The sequence below is a fragment of the Salvelinus alpinus genome, chromosome 24, assembly GCF_045679555.1.
Source record: "Salvelinus alpinus chromosome 24, SLU_Salpinus.1, whole genome shotgun sequence".
Taxonomy (NCBI): Eukaryota; Metazoa; Chordata; class Actinopteri; order Salmoniformes; family Salmonidae; genus Salvelinus; species Salvelinus alpinus.
The window spans coordinates 40,912,900-40,940,634 of NC_092109.1; the positions used below are offsets into that span (position 1 = coordinate 40,912,900).

Genomic DNA, 27,735 nt, shown 5'->3' on the forward strand with positions numbered 1-27,735 from the left:
ACCCTCTTCCTGGAGATCTACTGTCCTGTAGGTTTACAGTCCAACCCTCTTCCTGGAGATCTACTGTCCTGTAGGTTTACAGTCCAACCTTCTTCCTGGAGATCTACTGTCCTGTAGGTTATCAGTCCAACCCTCTTCCTGGAGATCTACTGTCCTGTAGGTTTACAGTCCAACCCTCTTCCTGGAGATCTACTGTCCTGTAGGTTTACAGTCCAACCCTCTTCCTGGAGATCTACTGTCCTGTAGGTTTACAGTCCAACCCTCTTCCTGGAGATCTACTGTCCTGTAGGTTTACAGTCCAACCCTCTTCATGGAGATCTACTGTCCTGTAGGTTTACAGTCCAACCCTCTTCCTGGAGATCTACTGTCCTGTAGGTTATCAGTCCAACCTTCTTCCTGGAGATATACTGTCCTGTAGGTTTACAGCCCAACCCTCTTCCTGGAGATCTACTGTCCTGTAGGTTTACAGTCCAACCCTCTTCCTGGAGATCTACTGTCCTGTAGGTTTACAGTCCAACCCTCTTCCTGGAGATCTACTGTCCTGTAGGTTTTCAGTCCAACCCTCTTCCTGGAGATCTACTGTCCTGTAGGTTTACAGTCCAACCCTCTTCCTGGAGATCTACTGTCCTGTAGGTTTACAGTCCAACCCTCTTCCTGGAGATCTACTGTCCTGTAGGTTTTCAGTCCAACCCTCTTCCTGGAGATCTACTGTCCTGTAGGTTTACAGTCCAACCCTCTTCCTGGAGATCTACTGTCCTGTAGGTTATCAGTCCAACCCTCTTCCTGGAGATCTACTGTCCTGTAGGTTTTCAGTCCAACCCTCTTCCTGGAGATCTACTGTCCTGTAGGTTTTCAGTCCAACCCTCTTCCTGGAGAGCTACTGTCCTGTAGGTTTACAGTCCCAACCCTCTTCCTGGAGATCTACTGTCCTGTAGGTTATCAGTCCAACCTTCTTCCTGGAGATCTACTGTCCTGTAGGTTTACAGCCCAACCCTCTTCCTGGAGATCTACTGTCCTGTAGGTTATCAGTCCAACCTTCTTCCTGGAGATATACTGTCCTGTAGGTTTACAGTCCAACCCTCTTCCTGGAGATCTACTGTCCTGTAGGTTTACAGTCCAACCCTCTTCCTGGAGATCTACTGTCCTGTAGGTTTACAGTCCAACCCTCTTCCTGGAGATCTACTGTCCTGTAGGTTTACAGTCCAACCCTCTTCCTGGAGATCTACTGTCCTGTAGGTTTACAGTCCAACCCTCTTCCTGGAGATCTACTGTCCTGTAGGTTTACAGTCCAACCCTCTTCCTGGAGATCTACTGTCCTGTAGGTTTACAGTCCAACCCTCTTCCTGGAGAGCTACTGTCCTGTAGGTTTACAGTCCAACCCTCTTCCTGGAGATCTACTGTCCTGTAGGTTATCAGTCCAACCTTCTTCCTGGAGATCTACTGTCCTGTAGGTTTACAGTCCAACCCTCTTCCTGGAGATCTACTGTCCTGTAGGTTTACAGTCCAACCCTCTTCCTGGAGATCTACTGTCCTGTAGGTTATCAGTCCAACCCTCTTCCTGGAGATCTACTGTCCTGTAGGTTTACAGTCCAACCCTCTTCCTGGAGATATACTGTCCCCATAGTTGTCATTGATCGAGATGTTTTGTTGGGACATGTACGTCAGTATCGATGATAACAGATCATTACACTGTATGGTAATGGCAGCAGTGGACAACATGGCCATAATGACTGCCTTACTCGGACCATCTGAATTTACACTCTCTTGAGAGCTTAAACTTGTAATGTTGAAGTGTGTGTGTGTGTGTGTGTGTGTGTGTGTGTGTGTGTGTGTGTGTGTGTGTGTGTGTGTGTGTGTGTGTGTGTGTGTGTGTGTGTGTGTGTGTGTGTGTGTGTGTGTGTGTGTGTGTGTGTGTGTGTGTGTGTGTGTGTGTGTGTGTGTGTGTGTGTGTGTGTGTGTGTGTGTGTGTGTGTGTGTGTGTGTGTGTTAGAATAACATCTTACTAAACACTCTCCAAAGAAGACAGTCTTGAAAAGGTGAAAAGTGGGGACATGTACAGTTAGTAATTCCAGATGTCATGTCCCTGCCATTGTTGGAGGTTCTGGTTCTGTAAATGGAACATTCCACGCAACCAGGGAAAGTAATTTACTTTAATTTAATTGTCTCGTTGTGGGTCTCTCGGGACGGCCATGTTCAGTATGAAACAGAACAGTTTCTATCCTTTCATTTGTCCCATTCTCTCTCTCTCTAACCCACTACGTTATGTTTGTCCTTCTCTGACTCAAAATTTTACATTTCTCTCTCTCTAACCCACTACTTTACGTGTCTCCCTCTAACCCACTACTTTACGGTTTTATCTCTCTAACCCACTACTTTACGTTTCCTTCTCTCTCTAACCCACTACTTTACGTTTCCTTCTCTCTCTAACCCACTACTTTACAGTTCTCTCTGTAACCCAATACTTTACATTTCCTTCTCTCTCTAACCCACTACTTTACAGTTCTCTCTCTAACCCATGTCATGGAGAATTGTCTCAGAAATATAATACTCTTTCAAGAACTTGTGAATTCAATATAGACTTTTAATACAAGTTATCAATAGCCGTGCTGGTCCGCGGAACAGCCAACCCTTCTTAGCACTGGCTCTGCTTTTATACATACATAGCATTTGTGTACATCCCATATGTAAATGAAGTTACTCCCCCTTAGTTCGTCTGCCACCATTATATTCCTAATCTGAGTTCTTTGCTTGTTCACGCTCACTAACGCTCATATCTGCTTTTGGTTAGGTTATAACGATGACAGAACCCTTTTCATGTTCTAATAATAATGTAAGCATTGCATGCTCATGTTTCACGTGTCAGTCATCAGTTATTTTGCTTCCATCTAATCTTTGGTATGCTGCCCTTTCCAGAATAGCAAATGCACTTAAGTGTCGCCTTCTGTGGTCTGATGTACACATGTCTTTGCTCTATAGTATTATATTATATCTACACTTATATTATATATTATATCTATAGTATTATATCTGTCTCTATATGTGACAATAACTACCACACCCACTACTTCACAGTTCTCTTTCTAACCCACTACTTTAAGATTCTCTCTGTAACCCACTACTTCACAGTTCTCTTTCTAACCCACTACTTTACAGTTCTCTCTGTAACCCACTACTTTACGTTTCCTTCTCTCTCTAACCCACTACTTTACAGTTCTCTCTGTAACCCACTACTTTACATTTCCTTCTCTCTCTAACCCACTACTTTACAGTTCTCTCTCTAACCCATCATTTGAACCACTTTCTAACTGAACACACTCCCACACACTCACATCATGCACACGCACTCGTACACTATTTCAGTAGTGTCCTCAGTGTGTGTAAGGTCATTCCTTACACCCGTCTCTCTGCACGTCCCCATTTAGACAACAGCCTAATCTCTTCCTTCCAAGCCTGTATCTTTGGAGTTCTGCCAAAACCAATGAAATCTGGCTTCCTGATGATTACCTGGCATCTCCTCTCTCCACCCCTCTCCCTATCCCTTTTCTCCACTCTCTCTAAACTCTCTTTTCTCTCCCTCTCTTCTTCCTCCCTCTCTCTCTCATCGCTCTTACACTCTCTGAACTGTCGCCCACATTCCGCTCACTCTCCTTCCTCTCCTCCCTAACTCTTCCTCACCCTCCTTCCTCTCCTCCCTAACTCTTCCTCACTCTCCTTCCTCTCCTCCCTAACTCTTCCTCACCCTCCTTCCTCACTCTTCCTAACTCTTCCTCACTCTCCTCCCTAACTCTTCCTCACCCTCCTTCCTCTCCTCCCTAACTCTTCCCTGCCACTGTCACCCTTCTTTTTACTCATCACCCATAATCCTTTCCTTCCTTTTCTCTTATCCTCCCTCCCTTCCTTCCTCCCTCTCCCTCACCCATAACCCCCCCTTCTTCCCCACTCTCCTCCTACTTTCTCTTACCCTCCCTCCCTTCCTTCCTCCCTCTCCCTCACCCATAACCCTCTCCTCCCCTTCCTCCCCCCTCTCCTCCTACTCCCTGCATCTCTGGACAAAGTTATTAGACGATGCCTTGATTCTGTGTCACTGAATTTCCTTCATGAGTTAAGGAAGGCTTGCCTGAGATTGTCCAGCCTGATGGAGACAGGAAAAGGGGGGGATCTGTGTTGCAGATAAAGAGAGAGACAGGGAGTCTTGACCACAACCTAACGTATGATAACCAGGCTGTAACAAGGGTCCAGAAAGATTTTCACATGAAATGAAATGGAATACATCCTTGCCATAGTCTGACATTATACAACTATGACACCATAATTTGCAAATAAATTCATGAAAAATCCTACAGGAGAGGACAGACAGTCCACTCTACCTCAATGTTTCCTGTGTCTACTCTGCCTCTGGGACAGGAGAGGACAGACAGCCCACTCTACCTCAATGTTTCCTGTGTCTACTCTGCCTCTGGGACAGGAGAGGACAGACAGCCCACTCTACCTCAATGTTTCCTGTGTCTACTCTGCCTCTGGGACAGGAGAGGACAGACAGCCCACTCTACCTCAATGTTTCCTGTGTCTACTCTGCCTCTGGGACAAGAGAGGACAGACAGCCCACTCTACCTCAATGTTTCCTGTGTCTACTCTGCCTCTGGGACAGGAGAGGACAGACAGCCCACTCTACCTCAATGTTTCCTGTGTCTACTCTGCCTCTGGGACAGGAGAGGACAGACAGTCCCCTCTACCTCAATGTTTCCTGTGTCTACTCTGCCTCTGGGACAGGAGAGGACAGACAGTCCCCTCTACCTCAATGTTTCCTGTGTCTACTCTGCCTCTGGGACAGGAGAGGACAGACAGTCCACTCTACCTCTGAGTATTGCATCTGTACAGATATATTATTGAAATAACTTTAGTGCTCACAAGGTCTCTAGAAAATTCTTGAAATATGTGTGTACAGGAATAACTAAGCAGAGAAAATTATATTTTAGGTATCGAAACAAAGGCAGATGCAGAGAAGACAATGGCAGCAGTGGTACGTACAGACAGCACTTGCAGGTTGTGTCCCTGGATGGTCTTGAGCAGGTTGGTGACCCCTCTCTCCAGTCCTCCGTTGATGAAGACGCCGTTACTGAAGTGGTACAGCAGAATGGTCCTCAGGATGTTCACGTTGCCTAGTGATAACACGAACAGAGGGCGGGCTTAAAGACCTGTGTTGGGATTAGTTACTTGAAAACGTAATATACAACCAGTTACATTGAACAATATTACTTTGTGTGGAAAGTAATGCATTATATTACCAGTTATATTAATTTGTGTTACTTTCATGAAAAAAAATCTAAATCTCACTGTTTGTTTGAATGTCGTGAGGGAGCAAGTTGAGCTGCTCCCAGTAACTCAGGTTCAACCACTAGTTCCTCATTGTGGTGCTGCTTTCCTGTTACTATATACGACCTGCTTCCCTGTTACTATATATGAGCTGCTTTCCTGTTACTATATACGACCTGCTTCCCTGTTACTATATACGACCTGCTCTCCAGTTACTATATACGACCTGCTTTCCTATACTATATACGACCTGCTCTCCAGTTACTATATACGACCTGCTTTCCTATACTATATACGACCTGCTTCCCTGTTACTATATACGACCTGCTCTCCTGTTACTATATACGACCTGCTTTCCAGTTACTATATACGACCTGCTTTCCTATACTATATACGACCTGCTTCCCTGTTACTATATACGACCTGCTCTCCTGTTACTATATACGACCTGCTCTCCAGTTACTATATACGACCTGCTTTCCTATACTATATACGACCTGCTCTCCAGTTACTATATATGAGTTGCTTTCCTGTTACTATATACGACCTGCTTCCCTGTTACTATATACGACCTGCTTCCCTGTTACTATATACGACCTGCTTCCCTGTTACTATATAAGACCTGCTTTCCAGTTACTATATACGACCTGCTTTCCTATACTATATACGACCTGCTCTCCAGTTACTATATATGAGCTGCTTTCCTGTTACTATATACGACCTGCTTCCCTGTTACTATATACGACCTGCTTCCCTGTTACTATATTAGACCTGCTTTCCAGTTACTATATAAGACCTGCTTTCCTGTTACTATATATGAGCTGCTTTCCTGTAACTATATGTGAGCTGCTTTCCTGTTACTATATATGAGCTGCTTCCCTGTTACTATATAAGACCTGCTTTCCTGTTACTATATATGAGCTGCTTTCCTGTTACTATATATGAGCTGCTTTCCTGTTACTATATATGAGCTGCTTCCCTGTTACTATATATGAGCTGCTTTCCTGTTACTATATATGAGCTGCTTTCCTGTTACTATATATGAGCTCCTTCCCTGTTACTATATATGAGCTGCTTCCCTGTTACTATATATGAGCTGCTTTCCTGTAACTATATATGAGCTGCTTTCCTATACTATATATGAGCTGCTTTCCTATACTATATATGAGCTGCTTTCCTGTTACTATATATGAGCTGCTTTCCTGTTACTATATATGAGATGCTTTCCTGTTACTATATATGAGCTGCTTTCCTATACTATATATGAGCTGCTTTCCTATACTATATACAAGCTGCTTCCCTGTTACTATATATGAGCTGCTTTCCTGTACTATATATGAGCTGCTTTCCTGTTACTATATATGAGATGCTTTCCTGTTACTATATACGAGATGCTTTCCTGTTACTATATATGAGCTGCTTTCCTGTTACTATATATGAGCTGCTTTCCTGTTACTATATATGAGCTGCTTTCCTGTTACTATATATGAGCTGCTTTCCTGTTACTATATATGAGCTGCTTCCCTGTTACTATATATGAGCTGCTTTCCTGTAACTATATACGAGCTGCTTTCCTGTTACTATATATGAGCTGCTTCCCTGTAACTATATACGAGCTGCTTTCCTGTTACTATATATGAGCTGCTTTCCTGTAACTATATACGAGCTGCTTTCCTGTTACTATATATGAGCTGCTTTCCTATACTATATATGAGCTGCTTTCCTATACTATATACAAGCTGCTTCCCTGTTACTATATATGAGCTGCTTTCCTGTTACTATATATGAGATGCTTTCCTGTTACTATATACGAGATGCTTTCCTGTTACTATATATGAGCTGCTTTCCTGTTACTATATATGAGCTGCTTTCCTGTTACTATATATGAGCTGCTTTCCTGTTACTATATATGAGCTGCTTTCCTGTTACTATATATGAGCTGCTTCCCTGTTACTATATATGAGCTGCTTTCCTGTAACTATATACGAGCTGCTTTCCTGTTACTATATATGAGCTGCTTCCCTGTTACTATATATGAGCTGCTTTCCTGTAACTATATACGTGCTGCCTTCCTGTTACTATATATGAGCTGCTTTCCTGTTACTATATATGAGCTGCTTTCCTGTAACTATATATGAGCTGCTTTCCTGTTACTATATACGACCTGCTTTCCTGTTACTATATATGAGCTGCTTTCCTGTTACTATATTTGAGCTGCTTTCCTGTTACTATATATGAGCTGCTTTCCTGTTACTATATATGAGCTGCTTTCCTGTAACTATATATGAGCTGCTTTCCTGTGCTATAAATGAGCTGCTTTCCTGTTACTATATATGAGCTGCTTTCCTGTTACTATATATGAGCTGCTTTCCTGTTACTATATATGAGCTGCTTTCCTGTTACTATATATGAGATGCTTTCCTGTAACTATATATGAGCTGCTTTCCTGTGCTATATATGAGCTGCTTTTCTGTTACTATATACGACCTGCTTCCTGTAACTATATACCACCTGCTTTCCTGTAACTATATTTGAGCTGCTTTCCTGTAACTATATTTGAGCTGCTTCCTGTAACTATATATGAGCTGCTTTCCTGTTACTATATATGAGCTGCTTTCCTGTTACTATATATGAGCTGCTTTCCTGTAACTATATATGAGCTGCTTTCCTGTGCTATATATGAGCTGCTTCCTGTAACTATATATGAGCTGCTTTCCTGTTACTATATATGAGATGCTTTCCTGTAACTATATATGAGCTGCTTTCCTGTGCTATATATGAGCTGCTTTTCTGTTACTATATACGACCTGCTTCCTGTAACTATATACGACCTGCTTTCCTGTTACTATATATGAGCTGCTTTCCTGTAACTATATATGAGCTGCTTTTCTGTTACTATATACGACCTGCTTCCTGTAACTATATACGACCTGCTTTCGTGTAACTATATATGAGCTGCTTCCTGTAACTATATATGAGCTGCTTTCCTGTTACTATATATGAGCTGCTTTCCTGTAACTATATACGAGCTGCTTTCCTGTAACTATATATGAGCTGCTTTCCTGTTACTATATATGAGATGCTTTCCTGTTACTATATATGAGATGCTTTCCTGTAACTATATATGAGCTGCTTCCTGTAACTATATATGAGCTGCTTTCCTGTTACTATATATGAGCTGCTTTCCTGTTACTATATATGAGATGCTTTCCTGTAACTATATATGAGCTGCTTTCCTGTGCTATATATGAGCTGCTTTCCTGTACTATATATGAGCTGCTTCCTGTAACTATATATGAGCTGCTTTCCTGTTACTATATATGAGCTGCTTCCTGTAACTATATATGAGCTGCTTTCCTGTTACTATATATGAGCTGCTTTCCTGTTACTATATATGAGATGCTTTCCTGTTACTATATATGAGCTGCTTTCCTGTTACTATATATGAGCTGCTTTCCTGTAACTATATATGAGCTGCTTTCCTGTTACTATATACAGTGGGGAGAACAAGTATTTGATACACTGACAATTTTGCAGGTTTTCCTACTTACAAAGCATGTAGAGGTCTGTAATTTTTATCATAGGTACACTTCAACTGTGAGAGACGGAATCTAAAACAAAAATCCAGAAAATCACATTGTATGATTTTTAAGTAATTAATTTGCATTTTATTGCATGACATAAGTATTTGATACATCAGAAAAGCAGAACTGAATATTTGGTACAGAAACCTTAGTTTGCAATTACAGAGATCATACGTTTCCTGTAGTTCTTGACCAGGTTTGCACACACTGCAGCAGGGATTTTGGCCCACTCCTCCATACAGACCTTCTCCAGATCCTTCAGGTTTCGGGGCTGTCGCTGGGCAATACGGACTTTCGGCTCCCTCCAAAGATTTTCTATTGGGTTCAGGTCTGGAGACTGGCTAGGCCACTCCAGGACCTTGAGATGCTTCTTACGGAGCCACTCCTTAGTTGCCCTGGCTGTGTGTTTCGGGTCGTTGTCATGCTGGAAGACCCAGCCACGACCCATCTTCAATGCTCTTACTGAGGGAAGGAGGTTGTTGGTCAAGATCTCGCGATACATGGCCCCATCCATCCTCCCCTCAATACGGTGCAGTCGTCCTGTCCCCTTTGCAGAAAAGCATCCCCAAAGAATGATGTTTCCACCTCCATGCTTCACGGTTGGGATGGTGTTCTTGGGGTTGTACTCATCCTTCTATTCCTCCAAACACGGCGAGTGGAGTTTAGAGCAAAAAGCTCTATTTTTGTCTCATCAGACCACATGACCTTCTCCCATTCCTCCTCTGGATCATCCAGATGGTCATTGGCAAACTTCAGACGGGCCTGGACATGCGCTGGCTTGAGCAGGGGGACCTTGCGTGCGCTGCAGGATTTTAATCCATGACGGCGTAGTGTGTTACTAATGGTTTTCTTTGAGACTGTGGTCCCAGCTCTCTTCAGGTCATTGACCAGGTCCTGCCGTGTAGTTCTGGGCTGATCCCTCACCTTCCTCATGATCATTGATGGCCCACGAGGTGAGATCTTGCATGGAGCCCCAGACCGAGGGTGATTGACCGTCATCTTGAACTTCTTCCATTTTCTAATAATTGTGCCAACAGTTGTTGCCTTCTCACCAAGCTGCTTGGCTATTGTCCTGTAGCCCATCCCAGCCTTGTACAGGTCTACAATTTATCCCTGATGTCCTTACACAGCTCTCTGGTCTTGGCCATTGTGGAGAGGTTGGAGTCTGTTTGATTGAGTGTGTGGACAGGTGTCTTTTATACAGGTAACGAGTTCAAACAGGTGCAGTTAATACAGGTAATGAGTGGAGAACAGGAGGGCTTCTTAAAGAAAAACTAACAGGTCTGTGAGAGCCGGAATTCTTACTGGTTGGTAGGTGATCAAATACTTATGTCATGCAATAAAATGCTAATTAATTACTTAAAAATCATACAATGTGATTTTCTGGATTTTTGTTTTAGATTCCGTCTCTCACAGTTGAAGTGTACCTATGATAAAAATGACAGACCTCTACATGCTTTGTAAGTAGGAAAACCTGCAAAATCGGCAGTGTATCAAATACTTGTTCTCCCCACTGTATGAGCTGCTTTCCTGTTACTATATATGAGCTGCTTTCCTGTAACTATATACGACCTGCTTTCCTGTAACTATATTTGAGCTGCTTTCCTGTAACTATATATGAGATGCTTTCCTGTTACTATATATGAGCTGCTTTCCTGTTACTATATATGAGCTGCTTTCCTGTTACTATATATGAGATGCTTTCCTGTTACTATATATGAGCTGCTTTCCTGTTACTATATATGAGCTGCTTTCCTGTTACTATATATGAGCTGCTTTCCTGTTACTATATATGAGATGCTTTCCTGTTACTATATATGAGCTGCTTTCCTGTTACTATATATGAGATGCTTTCCTGTTACTATATATGAGATGCTTTCCTGTTACTATATATGAGCTGCTTTCTTATACTATATATGAGCTGCTTTCCTGTACTATATATTTGAGCTGCTTTCCTGTTACTATATATGAGCTGCTTTCCTGTTACTATATATGAGCTGCTTTCCTGTTACTATATATGAGATGCTTTCCTGTTACTATATATGAGCTGCTTTCCTGTTACTATATATGAGCTGCTTTCCTGTAACTATATTTGAGCTGCTTTCCTGTAACTATATTTGAGCTGCTTTCCTGTTACTATATATGAGCTGCTTTCCTGTTACTATATATGAGCTGCTTTCCTGTAACTATATTTGAGCTGCTTTCCTGTAACTATATTTGAGCTGCTTTCCTGTTACTATATATGAGCTGCTTTCCTGTAACTATATTTGAGCTGCTTTCCTGTAACTATATTTGAGCTGCTTTCCTGTTACTATATATGAGCTGCTTTCCTGTTACTATATATGAGCTGCTTTCCTGTAACTATATTTGAGCTGCTTTCCTGTAACTATATTTGAGCTGCTTTCCTGTTACTATATATGAGCTGCTTTCCTGTTACTATATATGAGCTGCTTTCCTGTTACTATATATGAGATGCTTTCCTATTACTATATATGAGCTGCTTTCCTGTTACTATATATGAGCTGCTTTCCTGTAACTATATTTGAGCTGCTTTCCTGTTACTATATATGAGATGCTTTCCTGTAACTATATACGACCTGCTTTCCTGTAACTATATTTGAGCTGCTTTCCTGTAACTATATATGAGCTGCTTTCCTGTTACTATATTTGAGCTGCTTTCCTGTTACTATATATGAGCTGCTTTCCTGTTACTATATATGAGCTGCTTTCCTGTAACTATATTTGAGCTGCTTTCCTGTAACTATATTTGAGCTGCTTTCCTGTTACTATATATGAGCTGCTTTCCTGTTACTATATATGAGCTGCTTTCCTGTAACTATATTTGAGCTGCTTTCCTGTAACTATATTTGAGCTGCTTTCCTGTTACTATATATGAGCTGCTTTCCTGTTACTATATATGAGCTGCTTTCCTGTTACTATATATGAGCTGCTTTCCTGTTACTATATATGAGCTGCTTTCCTGTTACTATATATGAGCTGCTTTCCTGTTACTATATATGAGCTGCTTTCCTGTAACTATATTTGAGCTGCTTTCCTGTAACTATATTTGAGCTGCTTTCCTGTTACTATATATGAGCTGCTTTCCTGTTACTATATATGAGCTGCTTTCCTGTTACTATATTTGAGCTGCTTTCCTGTAACTATATTTGAGCTGCTTTCCTGTAACTATATTTGAGCTGCTTTCCTGTTACTATATATGAGCTGCTTTCCTGTTACTATATATGAGCTGCTTTCCTGTAACTATATTTGAGCTGCTTTCCTGTAACTATATTTGAGCTGCTTTCCTGTTACTATATATGAGCTGCTTTCCTGTTACTATATATGAGCTGCTTTCCTGTTACTATATATGAGATGCTTTCCTGTTACTATATATGAGCTGCTTTCCTGTTACTATATATGAGCTGCTTTCCTGTAACTATATTTGAGCTGCTTTCCTGTTACTATATATGAGATGCTTTCCTGTAACTATATACGACCTGCTTTCCTGTAACTACATTTGAGCTGCTTTCCTGTAACTATATATGAGCTGCTTTCCTGTTACTATATATGAGCTGCTTTCCTGTTACTATATATGAGCTGCTTTCCTGTACTATATATGAGCTGCTTTCCTGTTACTATATATGAGCTGCTTTCCTGTTACTATATATGAGCTGCTTTCCTGTTACTATATATGAGCTGCTTTCCTGTTACTATATATGAGCTGCTTTCCTGTACTATATATGAGCTGCTTTCCTGTTACTATATATGAGCTGCTTTCCTGTTACTATATATGAGCTGCTTTCCTGTTACTATATATGAGCTGCTTTCCTGTTACTATATATGAGCTGCTTTCCTGTTACTATATATGAGCTGCTTTCCTGTTACTATATATGAGCTGCTTTCCTGTTACTATATATGAGCTGCTTTCCTGTGCTATATATGAGCTGCTTTCCTGTTACTATATATGAGCTGCTTTCCTGTTACTATATATGAGCTGCTTTCCTGTACTATATATGAGCTGCTTTCCTGTTACTATATATGAGCTGCTTTCCTGTTACTATATATGAGCTGCTTTCCTGTTACTATATATGAGCTGCTTTCCTGTTACTATATATGAGCTGCTTTCCTGTTACTATATATGAGCTGCTTTCCTGTGCTATATATGAGCTGCTTTCCTGTTACTACATATGAGCTGCTTTCCTGTAACTATATATGAGCTGCTTTCCTGTAACTATATATGAGATGCTTTCCTGTACTATATATATGAGCTGCTTTCCTGTTACTATATATGAGATGCTTTCCTGTTACTATATATGAGCTGCTTTCCTGTAACTATATATGAGCTGCTTTCCTGTAACTATATATGAGATGCTTTCCTGTACTATATATATGAGCTGCTTTCCTGTTACTATATATGAGCTGCTTTCCTGTTACTATATATGAGCTGCTTTCCTGTAACTATATATGAGATGCTTTCCTGTACTATATATATGAGCTGCTTTCCTGTTACTATATATGAGCTGCTTTCCTGTTACTATATATGAGCTGCTTTCCTGTACTATATATGAGCTGCTTTCCTGTTACTATATATGAGCTGCTTTCCTGTTACTATATATGAGCTGCTTTCCTGTTACTATATATGAGCTGCTTTCCTGTTACTATATATGAGCTGCTTTCCTGTTACTATATATGAGCTGCTTTCCTGTTACTATATATGAGCTGCTTTCCTGTACTATATATGAGCTGCTTTCCTGTTACTATATATGAGCTGCTTTCCTGTTACTATATATGAGCTGCTTTCCTGTTACTATATATGAGCTGCTTTCCTGTTACTATATATGAGCTGCTTTCCTGTTACTATATATGAGATGCTTTCCTGTAACTATATATGAGCTGCTTTCCTGTACTATATACAGTGGGGAGAACAAGTATTTGATACACTGCCGATTTTGCAGGTTTTCCTACTTACAAAGCATGTAGAGGTCTGTAATTTTTATCATAGGTACACTTCAACTATGAGAGACGGAATCTAAAACAAAAATCCAGAAAATCACATTGTATGATTTTTAAGTAATTAATTTGCATTTTATTGCATGACATAAGTATTTGATACATCAGAAAAGCAGAACTTAATATTTGGTACAGAAACCTTTGTTTGCAATTACAGAGATCATACGTTTCCTGTAGTTCTTGACTAGGTTTGCACACACTGCAGCAGGGATTTTGGCCCACTCCTCCCTACAGATCTTCTCCAGATCCTTCAGGTTTCGGGGCTGTCGCTGGGCAATACGGACTTTCAGCTCCCTCCAAAGATTTTCTATTGGGTTCAGGTCTGGAGACTGGCTAGGCCACTCCAGGACCTTGAGATGCTTCTTACGGAGCCACTCCTTAGTTGCCATGGCTGTGTGCTTCGTGTCGTTGTCATGCTGGAAGACCCAGCCACGACCCATCTTCAATGCTCTTACTGAGGGAAGGAGGTTGTTGGCCAAGATCTCGCGATACATGGCCCCATCCATCCTCCCCTCAATACGGTGCAGTCGTCCTGTCCCCTTTGCAGAAAAGCATCCCCAAAGAATGATGTTTCCACCTCCATGCTTCACGGTTGGGATGGTGTTCTTGGGGTTGTACTCATACTTCTTCTTCCTCCAAACACGGCGAGTGGAGTTAGACCAAAAAGCTCTATTTTTGTCTCATCAGACCACATGACCTTCTCCCATTCCTCCTCTGGATCATCCAGATGGTCATTGGCAAACTTCAGACGGGCCTGGACATGCACTGGCTTAAGCAGGGGGACCTTGCGTGCGCTGCAGGATTTTAATCCATGACGGCGTAGTGTGTTACTAATGGTTTTCTTTGAGACTGTGGTCCCAGCTCTCTTCAGGTCATTGACCAGGTCCTGCCGTGTAGTTCTGGGCTGATCCCTCACCTTCCTCATGATCATTGATGCCCCACGAGGTGAAATCTTGCATGGAGCCCCAGACCAGACCGATTGACCGTCATCTTGAACTTCTTCCATTTTCTAATAATTGCGCCAACAGTTGTTTCCTTCTCACCAAGCTGCTTGCCTATTGTCCTGTAGCCCATCCCAGCCTTGTGCAGGTCTACAATTTTATCCCTGATGTCCTTACACAGCTCTCTGGTCTTGGCCATTGTGGAGAGGTTGGAATCTGTTTGATTGAGTGTGTGGACAGGTGTCTTTTATACAGGTAACGAGTTCAAACAGGTGCAGTTAATACAGGTAATGAGTGGAGAACAGGAGGGCTTCTTAAAGAAAAACTAACAGGTCTGTGAGAGCCGGAATTCTTACTGGTTGGTAGGTGATCAAATACTTATGTCATGTAATAAAATGCAAATTAATTATTTAAAAATCATACAATGTGATTTTCTGGATTTTTGTTTTAGATTCCGTCTCTCACAGTTGAAGTGTACCTATGATAAAAATGACAGACCTCTACATGCTTTGTAAGTAGGAAAACCTGCAAAATCGGCAGTGTATCAAATACTTGTTCTCCCCACTGTATATGAGCTGCTTTCCTGTTACTATATATGAGCTGCTTTCCTGTTACTATATATGAGATGCTTTCCTATACTATATATGAGCTGCTTTCCTGTAACTATATATGAGCTGCTTTCCTGTAACTATATACGACCTGCTTCCTGTAACTATATATGAGCTGCTTTCCTGTTACTATATATGAGCTGCTTTCCTGTTACTATATATGAGCTGCTTTCCTGTTACTATATATGAGCTGCTTTCCTGTGCTATATATGAGCTGCTTTCCTGTTACTATATATGAGCTGCTTTCCTGTTACTATATATGAGCTGCTTTCCTGTTACTATATATGAGCTGCTTTCCTGTTACTATATATGAGCTGCTTTCCTGTTACTATATATGAGCTGCTTTCCTGTTACTATATATGAGCTGCTTTCCTGTTACTATATATGAGCTGCTTTCCTGTTACTATATATGAGCTGCTTTCCTGTTACTTTCCTGTTCCCCAGATATGTGCCTCGACACAATCCTGTCCCAGAGCTGTACGGACAATTCCTTTGACCTGTACGGACGATTCACACTTGCCTCTAGACAGGATAGGCAATGTTATCACAGAACCTATCAATAGCAAAGATCAGAGGTTCGCCCTTTATACAATTCTATGGACAGTGGCTGTCATGACGTTTCTCCAAACAGCTTTTTTCCGCTCTCTCGTCAACTAAATGAGATCGGATCAAACACGCGCCGGGTAGAGATATGATTCTGACACCACTGCTAGTTACTGAAGTAGTACAGCAGGATGGTCCTTAGGGCGTTCACGTCGCCTAGTGATGACACAAGCAGATGGGAGGGGTTAAAGACTAGCTAGAGACGACCAACTGGTTGAGGCTTGATTAACTGGAGGAGAGTTTACCAACTGGATGAGGCTTGATTAACTGGAGGAGAGTTTACCAACTGGATGAGGCTTGATTAACTGGAGGAGAGTTTACCAACTGGATGAGGCTTGATTAACTGGAGGAGAGTTTACCAACTGGATGAGGCTTGATTAACTGGAGGAGAGTTTACCAACTGGATGAGGCTTGATTAACTGGAGGAGAGTTTACCAACTGGATGAGGCTTGATTAACTGGAGGAGAGTTTACCAACTGGATGAGGCTTGATTAACTGGAGGAGAGTTTACCAACTGGTTGAGGCTTGATTAACTGGAGGAGAGTTTACCAACTGGATGAGGCTTGATTAACTGGAGGAGAGTTTACCAACTGGATGAGGCTTGATTAACTGGAGGAGAGTTTACCAACTGGATGAGGCTTGATTAACTGGAGGAGAGTTTACCAACTGGATGAGGCTTGATTAACTGGAGGAGAGTTTACCAACTGAAAGAGGTTTTCCAGTTTCTGCTGTATAAATGTACGACACTAATGAAGTTGTATTCAATGACACGACAAGACATCATTGAGCGGTTTCCCGGAGACATATTGAGCCCAGTTCTGGACTTAAAAAACATGTTCAATTGTGGCTTCATCTGTGTCCAGGAAACCTGTCCCTCGGGTACCTCAAAACTAATCTGGGCCTTTTCAGGAAAAACTTCCAAAATGAAGAACCAACGATTGAGGAGATGTTCCTCTGGGGGCGTTTGAGGAGAAAAAGGGACGTTTGAGGAGGTGTTCCTCTGGGGCGTTTGAGGAGGTAAAGGGAAGTACGAGGAGGTGTTCCTCTGGGGGGTTTGAGGAGGTAAAGGGACGTTTGAGGAGGTGTTCCTCTGGGGGTTTGAGGAGGTAAAGGGAAGTACGAGGAAGAGTTCCTCTGGGAGGTTTGAGGAGAAAAAGGGAAGTACGAGGAGGTGTTCCTCTGGGGGTTTGAGGAGGTAAAGGGAAGTACGAGGAGGTGTTCCTCTGGGGGGTTTGAGGAGGTAAAGGGACGTTTGAGGAGGTGTTCCTCTGGGGGTTTGAGGAGGTAAAGGGAAGTACGAGGAGGAGTTCCTCTGGGAGGTTTGAGGAGAAAAAGGGAAGTACGAGGAGGTGTTCCTCTGGGGGGTTTGAGGAGGTAAAGGGAAGTACGAGGAGAAGAGAAAAAACAGCATACTTACTGGTGAGCATGGTGATGTCCTGTTCTGTGAGACCGTCGAAGGCTTCGTCTGTTGGGGCGAACACGGTGTAGGATCCGTCCTGTTTCAACAGCTCTGTCAGACCTGCACTCTCCATCAGAGACAGGAAGATTCTAGAAATACACAATCAATCAATCCATAAATTCTACAGATCAGTTCCTTTGTTTCCTGTCCTCATTTTCAACAGCAAAACCAAGTCTTGAACAATGTTCACTTCAACAAAGTAAAGATACAAAGGCAGGACATAATACATACATGTAACATCAGGTTTCACACATATATTTCATTGATACCAATAGTCAGAGTGTTGAGATCACATGGACATCTCAGGTCCCTATAGGATACCTGTACTGTATAATAACACATTAATTAGGGTGAGTGTCCTTACTTAAAGCGTCCATCAGAGATGAGAAGTTTGTAGATGGTGGTCTGAGCTGGTTTGATGAGTGAACTCATCAGATGAAGAGCTCCGTTGCTGCCCTCTTTACTGCCCCGCACCATGCAGGCATTCTCTATACACACAGCCTAGAGACAGAGATACATCAATCCATCCAGACAGAGAGAGAGAGAAGAGGAGAGGAGAGAGGGAGAGAGAGAGAGAGAAGGGGGGAAAGGGAGAGAGAGACGGGGGGAGAGGGAGAGAGAGAGAGAGAGAGAGAGGGAGAGAGAGAGACAGCGACAGAGAGAGAGAGAGAGAGAAGAGGAGAGAGGGAGAGAGAAGGGGAGCGAGAGAGAGACGGGGGAGAGGGAGAGAGAGAAGGGGAGAGAGAGAAGGGGAGAGAGAGAGAGAGAGAGAGAGAGAGAGAGAGAGAGAGAGAGAGAGAGAGAGAGAGAGAGAGAGAGAGAGAGAGAGAGAGAGAGAGAGAGAGAGAGAGAGAGAGAGAGAGAGAGAGAGAGAGAGAGAGAGAGAGAGAGAGAGAGAGAGAGAGAGAGAGAGATGTGTGATGTTAAAGTATGTAGAGTTGTAGTTGTAGTTGAATAGTTGAAAGGGTTATTCCAAGCTGGTTAACACAGTAAAACTCCATAGGGACATGAAGCTGGTTAAAACCTGTATATGAACACAGTATAGCTGAGGACCACCGTAATGTATATCCAGCTGGCCCAGTGGTGCTGCCAAGCTGGGACAATGACATATTTTATGGATGTTGTTATACACTTGAAAGACCAGGCATTATGTTGTTAACACTTAGTAAAGAACTTGAATAATGACTTTCACATTTACACAGTGTGGAACCACTGTATTGTCTTTCTGGCGTTCTACCATTCTCTCTCTCTCTCTCACACACACACACACACACACACACACACACACACACACACACACACACACACACACACACACACACACACACACACACACACACACACACACACACACACACACACACACACACACACACACACACACACACACACACACACACACACACACACACACACACACACACACACACACTCACTGTGCGGTAGATGAAGACACGCAATAGCTTTCCAGAGACGGTTTCTAGCAGTTGTCCGTTGTAGAGTTCACTCAGTGTATGTTTAGACTTCAGGATGTGGTTCTGTAGGATCACCTTGAGCATATTCTGGTCTATAGACATCACCTCATCTGGAACACAAAGGGGACATACTGTACATACACTTATTGATACACATTCAATGTGTTTTTTTATTCAAATCTCTTCTCTAAATTATCTTAGGTGACACTGATTAAACCAGATACTAAACTCAGAATTTTATAGATCTTAAGTTGGGGCTTGTACTTAGAGTCAGAGTTCCTAGTACATTTCCAATGTGTTTCCCTAGACCAAAACAGGGCTTATTCAACAACTCTAAACCTAGTGCTTAAATTACAGGCTGAAATTGCTGGGCGTAGGTTCCTAGGCTTCAAGCCCCCAGTCGAAAAGGGTCTGTTATGTGCTATGTTAAGGGGAGTGTACTCACCAGAGAAAGCAGGGTTGAGGGGAGCCAATAGCGTGTACTCACCAGAGAAAGCAGGGTTGAGGGGAGCCAATAGCGTGTACTCACCAGAGAAAGCAGGATTGAGGGGAGCCAATAGCGTGTACTCACCAGAGAAAGCAGGGTTGAGGGGAGCCAATAGCGTGTACTCACCAGAGAAAGCAGGTTTGAGGGGAGCCAATAGCGTGTACTCACCAGAGAAAGCAGGGTTGAGGGGAGCCAATAGCGTGTACTCACCAGAGAAAACAGGGTTGAGGGGGGCCAATAGCGTGTACTCACCAGAGAAAACAGGGTTGAGGGGAGCCAATAGCGTGTACTCACCAGAGAAAACAGGGTTGAGGGGAGCCAATAGCGTGTACTCACCAGAGAAAACAGGGTTGAGGGGAGCCAATAGCGTGTACTCACCAGAGAAAACAGGGTTGAGGGGAGCCAATAGCGTGTACTCTGTCTCTGGCTTCATGGCAGCTGATAGGCCGAGCTCTGACACCATGTCACTGAAGGTGCTCTGGGATTCACCAACCAGCTCCATCACCTCCTTGGCTTGAAGTGGAACAACACACACGCATAAACATCAGGTACAACATCAACAACAATAACCCACACACACTTGCACATAAACAACAACATCAACAACAACACACGCTAACACCTAAAGAGCAACTAGCTGCATCACTTCCTTGGCTTGCTAATAAAGCACTACCACAAGCCTACAGGTTTCCATTTTAGCCCTTAAAACCTTATCCAGACCTCTCTGGAATGAACCCTAAACCCTTATCCTGGTCTCTCTGGAATGAACCCTAAACCCTTATCCTGGTCTCTCTGGAATGAACCCTTACCCTTATGCTGGTCTCGGTGGGAAAATAGATTTTTATCTCATTGAGACTAACATAGTTCAATAAAGGTTAATGTATCTCAATGAGACTAACATAGTTAAATAAAGGTTAACAAAATAATCCCGGACGTGTACTGTACAAAAAAATATAAATGCAACATTCAACAATTCAACCATTTTACTGAGTTACAGTTCATAAAAGGAAATCAGTCAATTGAAATGGATTTATTAGACCCTAATCTATGGATTACACATGCCTGGGCAGGGGCGCAGCCATGGAGGGCCTGGGAGGGCATAGGCCCACCCATTGGGGAGCCAGGCCCAGCCAATCAGAAGGAGTTTTTCCCCACAAAAGGGCTTTATTAAAGACAGAAATAGTCCTCACTTTCATCAGCATTCCGGGTGGCTGGTCTCAGACGAATCTCTAGCAACAGCTCTGGAGGACATTCCTACAGTCAGCATGTCAATTGCACACTCCCTCAAAACTCTGTGGCATTGTGTTGTGTGACAAAACCGCACATTTTAGAGTGGCCTTTTATAGTCCCCAGCACAAGGTGCACCTGTGTAATGATCAAGCTATTGAATCATGTTCTGTTATTCCACACCTGTCAGGTGGATGGATTATCTTGGCAAAGGAGAAATGCTTACTAACAGGGATGTAAACAAATCCATTCATATCCAAGAGAAATGACTTCTGCTACAGACAGAAGAGGGACTGGCCACACCTCAGAGTCTGGTTCCTCTCTGGGTTTCTTCCTAGGTTCCTGCCTTCTAGGGAGTTTTCTTCCTAGCCACTGTAATTCTGCATCATTGCTTTGCTTGCCCTTCGGGGCTTTAGGCTGAGTGTCTGTAAAGCAGTTTGTGACAGACAAGTGCTGATATTAAAAAAGGCTTTATTAAATACACTTGATTGATTGATTAATTGAGTTAGGGGTTGGCTTTTAAATGAGGCAATGTTTCTGGAATCTCTTTCAGTGTCTCACCATGAAGGCCTACTACATGGGTTTAAAGGTTATCGTCATGGAAATAAGATCTTACCCGAGTCAGGTATGAGGACCTTGTCGATGAGGTGGATGACTCCGTTGGAGGTGACAATGTCTTTTTTCAGGACCATCTTGATGCCGTTGACCGTCAGGCTGTCTCCGTCACAGCCGATCTCAACGGTGCTGCCCTCCACTGTCTCGTACACAGACCCGGACATGATGGCCTCAGAGCACTGCACACTGTTTAACAGGTGGTAGTTCACCAGGGCTATGGGAGAGACAGGGAGAGGGAGAGGAGAGGAGAGGAGAGGGGAGAGGAGAGGAGAGGAGAGGAGAGGAGAGGAGAGGAGAGGAGAGGAGAGGAGAGGAGAGGAGAGGAGAGGAGAGGAGAGGAGAGGAGAGGAGAGGAGAGGAGAGGCGGAAAGGCGGAATAGTGTTATAACTTTTTGGGGTCAAGGACCCTTTTTGTGATATTACATTTAGCAGGGACTACCTCATAATCAGAACACAAGTGAGATCAAAATAGCATACAAGGAGTTTTAATATGACTTTGGCAGCGTATGGCCGGGACAAACCAAGTCTCGGACCTTGGGAAGGAACATTTTTAAAGGCCCTCTTCTTGGCATCAGAGAGAACATTTTGCAGTTTTCAAGCTAATTTCCTGCAATTCTACACATTTTGTCATGTGAGAGATTTGTGTTGTTGTTGCAGCTTTAAAGCTAATATGTGACCCGATTCAGGAAACCACGTGTATGTGGAGAGAGTCGCTTGAACGTAAAAACATTTTCTTGTGATCAAAATGTTTGTTTTTTTGGCAGAAATGCTTTCTCGAACATGTGAACTTTCGTGTGACTTAATAACACACTTCTATTGTTGTTGTTGTTTAACTAGCTAAAGTTAGCTGGCTGGCTCGTTAGCTAACGTTACGTGACGTGTGTTATATTAAATGTTGTGTACCTAGCTAGGTACATTGTTTACCTAGCTAGGTACATTGTTTACCTAGCTAGGTTCATTGTTTACCTAGCTAGGTAGATTGTTTACCTAACTAGGTGCAATGTTTACCTAGCTAGGTACATTGTTTACCTAGCTAGGTACATTGTTTACCTAGCTAGGTACATTGTTTACATAGCTAGGTACATTGTTTACCTAGCTAGGTACATTGTTTACCTAGCTAGGTTCATTGTTTACCTAGCTAGGTACATTGTTTACCTAGCTAGTTACATTGTTTATATAGGTACATTGTTTACCTAGCTAGGTTCATTGTTTACCTAGCTAGGTAGATTGTTTACCTAACTAGGTGCAATGTTTACCTAGCTAGGTACATTGTTTACCTAGCTAGGTACATTGTTTACATAGCTAGGTACATTGTTTACCTAGCTAGGTTCATTGTTTACCTAACTAGGTACATTGTTTATATAGCTAGCTAGCTACATGTCTTAAACTAAAGTAGACTGTTAGCTAGCTAGCTAACGTTAGCTGGCTGGCTCCCTAGCGGACGTTGTTATTCATTTCCCAGAGCTGTTTGCTTTTCTAGTTAGAGCGTGTGAACAATGTTGAATGGGTGTAGACAAAGAGGTGACCTTCACTAGATACCAAAACATTCAAAGGCGATTTTCTCAAAAGAGAGTTTACAAGTTGATAGACATTCAAAGCAGAATGACTTTCCCATTGCTCCACAAAGCAGTGTATGATATACCAATGTGTAGCTCTGAGTCTCTACTTTTATACAATGTAAATAAAAACACACTTTCACATTTTGCTACATAAGACAGAATCCAGGTGTTGAGTCACATATCCTGTAATTCTCTTTTTTATGAGGCAGAAAGAAAACTGTTTTAAAGCTTAAATTACAGAGAAACAATGTATAATTTGTGGAGTACTGTGGAAACCATTATCCCTGTGAACCTCCCAGGCCCATGTTGCCCAGGGTTAAGAACATACATTGGAGATTAATAATATTTCATTGTATTGTATTACACCCTCTAAACTTATTCCACGGATCCCTTGGGACAATTTTATGTGTTGTTGTTAGTAATATTCCTTAAAGAATTCAAGTAAATAATTTTAATATATACATATATATATATATATATATATATATATATATACACACTACTGTTCAGAAGTTTGGGGTCACTTAGAAATGTCCTTGTTTTTTAAAGAAAAGCACATTTTTTTGTCGATTAAAATAACATCAAATTGATCGGAAATACAGTGTAGGCATTGTTAATGTTGTAAATGACTATTGTAGCTGGAAACGGCGCACAGAGGCCCATTATCAGCAACCATCACTCCTGTGTTCCAATGGCACGTTGTGTTAGCTAATCCAAGTTTATCATTTTAAAAGGCTAATTGGTCATTAGAAAACCCTTTTACAGTTATTTAAAGTGAATTTGTAGTCATTATTCAACCCGATAGAGTCACTGGGACTCTGTAAGGAGTCATGATTTGAGTTGTAATAGCTTGAACATGTTGAGAGGCCTTTTTAAGATCTGTAGGACAGGACAGGGCAGGATAGGACAGCACACTATGACTGTGTGAAAATACGGGCCAAGGTCAGACCAGACCAGGACAGTCAGTCTGTTCAGGATGTTCTGTTTGGCCAGTGGTTGGTTGGTTGTTCCACAAGGTGACATCACATCCTCTGGTTTCTCTCAGATTTGAACAGCTCTAACAATAAATAGGTGATTGTTTGAGAGAGAGAGAGAGAGAGAGAGAGAGAGAGAGAGAGAGAGAGAGAGAGAGAGAGAGAGACACCCCTATCAGACCACAGCAAAATCACAGTCTACTTGAACAGAGCAATACTCAATCATGAGGCATCAAAGCCAAAGGAACTGAGTAACATTAAGAAATGCTATAGATGGAAGGAATGCAGTTTGGAAACCTACCAAAAAACAATTAGGCAACAGCAAATTCAATCCCTTTTAGACAACTTCCTGGGTAAAATGTTCCACTGCAATAGTGAAGGTGTAAACTTGGCAGTAGAAAATCTTAACAGTATATTTGACCTCTCAGCTTCCCTATCAAATCTAAAAATCTCAAATAGAAAACCGAAGAAAATGAACAACAATGACAAATGGTTTGATAAAGAATGCAAAAATCTAAGAAATAAATTGAGGAACCTGTCCAACCAAAAACATAGAGACCCGGAAAACCTGAGTCTACGCCTTCACTATGGCGAATCACTAAAACAATACAGAAATACACTACGGAAAAAGAAGGAACAGCACGTCAGAAATCAGCTCAATGTAATTGAAGACTCCATAGACTCTAACCAATTCTGGGAAAATTGGAAAACACTAAACAAACAACAACACGAAGAATTATCTATCCAAAATGGAGATGTATGGGTAAACCACTTCTCCAATCTTTTTGGCTCTATAACAAAGAATAAAGAACAAAAACATATACATGATCAAATACAAATCCTAGAATCAACTATTAAAGACTACCAGAACCCATTGGATTCTCCAATTACCTTGAATGAGTTACAGGACAAAATAAAAACCCTCAAACCCAAAAAGGCCTGTGGTGTTGATGGTATCCTTAATGAAATGATCAAATATACAGACAACAAATTCCAATTGGCTATACTAAAACTCTTTAACATCGTCCTTAGCTCTGGCATCTTCCCCAATATTTGGAACCAAGGACTGATCACCCCAATCCACAAAAGTGGAGACAAATTTGACCCCAATAACTACCGTGGAATATGCGTCAACAGTAACCTTGGGAAAATACTCTGCATTATCATTAACAGCAGACTCGTACATTTCCTCAATGAAAACAATGTACTGAGCAAATGTCAAATTGGCTTTTTACCAAATTACCGTACAACAGACCATGTATTCACCCTACACACCCTAATTGACAACCAAACAAACCAAAACAAAGGCAAAGTCTTCTCATGCTTTGTTGATTTCAAAAAAGCCTTCGACTCAATTTGGCATGAGGGTCTGCTATACAAATTGATGGAAAGTGGTGTTGGGGGTAAAACATACGACATTATAAAATCCATGTACACAAACAACAAGTGTGCGGTTAAAATTGGCAAAAAACACACACATTTCTTCACACAGGGTCGTGGGGTGAGACAGGGATGCAGCTTAAGCCCCACCCTCTTCAACATATATATCAACGAATTGGCGCGGGCACTAGAACAGTCTGCAGCACCCGGTCTCACCCTACTAGAATCCGAAGTCAAATGTCTACTGTTTGCTGATGATCTGGTGCTTCTGTCACCAACCAAGGAGGGCCTACAGCAGCACCTAGATCTTCTGCACAGATTCTGTCAGACCTGGTCCCTGACAGTAAATCTCAGTAAGACCAAAATAATGGTGTTCCAAAAAAGGTCCAGTCACCAGGACCACAAATTCCATCTAGACACCGTTGCCCTAGAGCACACAAAAAACTATACATACCTCGGCCTAAACATCAGCACCACAGGTAACTTCCACAAAGCTGTGAACGATCTGAGAGACAAGGCAAGAAGGGCCTTCTATGCCATCAAAAGGAACATAAATTTCAACATACCAATTAGGATCTGGCTAAAAATACTTGAATCAGTCATAGAGCCCATTGCCCTTTATGGTTGTGAGGTCTGGGGTCCGCTCACCAACCAAGATTTCACAAAATGGGACAAACACCAAATTGAGACTCTGCATGCAGAATTCTGCAAAAATATCCTCCGTGTACAACGTAGAACACCAAATAATGCATGCAGAGCAGAATTAGGCCGATACCCACTAATTATCAAAATCCAGAAAAGAGCCGTTAAATTCTACAACCACCTAAAAGGAAGCGATTCCCAAACCTTCCATAACAAAGCCATCACCTACAGAGAGATGAACCTGGAGAAGAGTCCCCTAAGCAAGCTGGTCCTAGGGCTCTGTTCACAAACACAAACACACCCCACAGAGCCCCAGGACAACAGCACAATTAGACCCAACCAAATCATGAGAAAACAAAAAGATAATTACTTGACACATTGGAAAGAATTAACAAAAAAACAGAGCAAACTAGAATGCTATTTGGCCCTAAACAGAGAGTACACAGTGGCAGAATACCTGACCACTGTGACTGACCCAAACTTAAGGAAAGCTTTGACTATGTACAGACTCAGTGAGCATAGCCTTGCTATTGAGAAAGGCCGCCGTAGGCAGACATGGCTCTCAAGAGAAGACAGGCTATGTGCACACTGCCCACAAAATGAGGTGGAAACTGAGCTGCACTTCCTAACCTCCTGCCCAATGTATGACCATATTAGAGAGACATATTTCCCTCAGATTACACAGATCCACAAAGAATTCGAAAACAAATCCAATTTTGATAAACTCCCATATCTACTGGGTGAAATTCCACAGTGTGCCATCACAGCAGCAAGATTTGTGACCTGTTGCCACAAGAAAAGGGCAACCAGTGAAGAACAAACACCACTGTAAATACAACCCATATTTATGTTTATTTATTTTAACTTGTGTGCTTTAACCATTTGTACATTGTTACAACACTGCATATATATAATATGACATTTGTAATGTCTTTATTGTTTTGAAACTTCTGTATGTGTAATGTTTACTGTTCATTTTTATTGTTTATTTGACTTTTGTATATTACCTACCTCACTTGCTTTGGCAATGTTAACACATGTTTCCCTTGCCAATAAAGCCCCTTGAATTGAATTGAATTGAATTGAGAGAGAGAGAGAGAGAGAGAGAGAGAGAGAGAGAGAGAGAGAGAGAGAGAGAGAGAGAGAGAGAGAGAGAGAGAGAGAGAGAGAGAGAGAGAGAGAGAGAAAGAGAGGAGAGAGATAGAGAGAGAGAGAAAGGGGAGAGAGGAGAGAGAGGAGAGAGAGAAAGAGAGAGAGACAAATAGAAAGAGATGGAGACAGAAAGAGAGAGAGAGAAAGGGGAGAGAGGAGAGAGAGGAGAGAGAGAGGTGAGAGAGGAGAGAGAAGAGAGAGGAGAGAGAGAAATAGAAAGAGATGGAGAGAGATGAGAGACAAAAAAAATTGATGGAGAGAGAGAGCGAGTGAGAGTACACGTCATTGCCTCCCTAAAAACGCCATTACAAAGCTGTGAACGATCTGAGAGACAAGGCAAGAAGGGCCTTCTATGCCTTCAAAAGGACCTGGCTAAAAATACTTGCCCTTTAAAAACCCATTGCCCTTTATGGTTGTGAGGTCTGGGGTCCGCTCACCAACCAAGAATTCACAAAATGAGAGAAAGAGAGAGAGAGAGAGAGAGAGAGAGAGAGAGAGAGAAAGAGAGAGAGAGAGAAAGAGAGAGAGAAAGAGAGAGAGAGAGAGAGTGAGAGAGAGAGAGAGAGAGAGAGAGAGAGAGTAAATACAACCCATATTTATGTTTATTTATTTTAACTTGTGTGCTTTAACCATTTGTACATTGTTACAACACTGCATATATATAATATGACATTTGTAATGTCTTTATTGTTTTGAAACGTCTGTA

General features: G+C 42.0%; 1 protein-coding gene across 4 annotated transcripts in view; it reads right to left on the minus strand.

The window, feature by feature from the left end:
* Positions 1-27,735, minus strand: part of LOC139552843 (periostin-like) — a 96,127-nt gene that overhangs the window by 31,147 nt on the left and 37,245 nt on the right. For all 4 annotated transcript variants that reach the window (XM_071364925.1, XM_071364923.1, XM_071364924.1 and 1 more), the window contains exons 8-13: positions 21,324-21,536; positions 19,859-19,993; positions 18,955-19,103; positions 17,883-18,019; positions 17,477-17,607; positions 5,029-5,159 (exon numbers count right to left, since the gene is read on the minus strand). In XM_071364925.1, the coding sequence (XP_071221026.1) occupies positions 5,029-5,159; positions 17,477-17,607; positions 17,883-18,019; positions 18,955-19,103; positions 19,859-19,993; positions 21,324-21,536 (896 nt within the window). The remainder of the gene's footprint in view (positions 1-5,028; positions 5,160-17,476; positions 17,608-17,882; positions 18,020-18,954; positions 19,104-19,858; positions 19,994-21,323; positions 21,537-27,735) is intronic.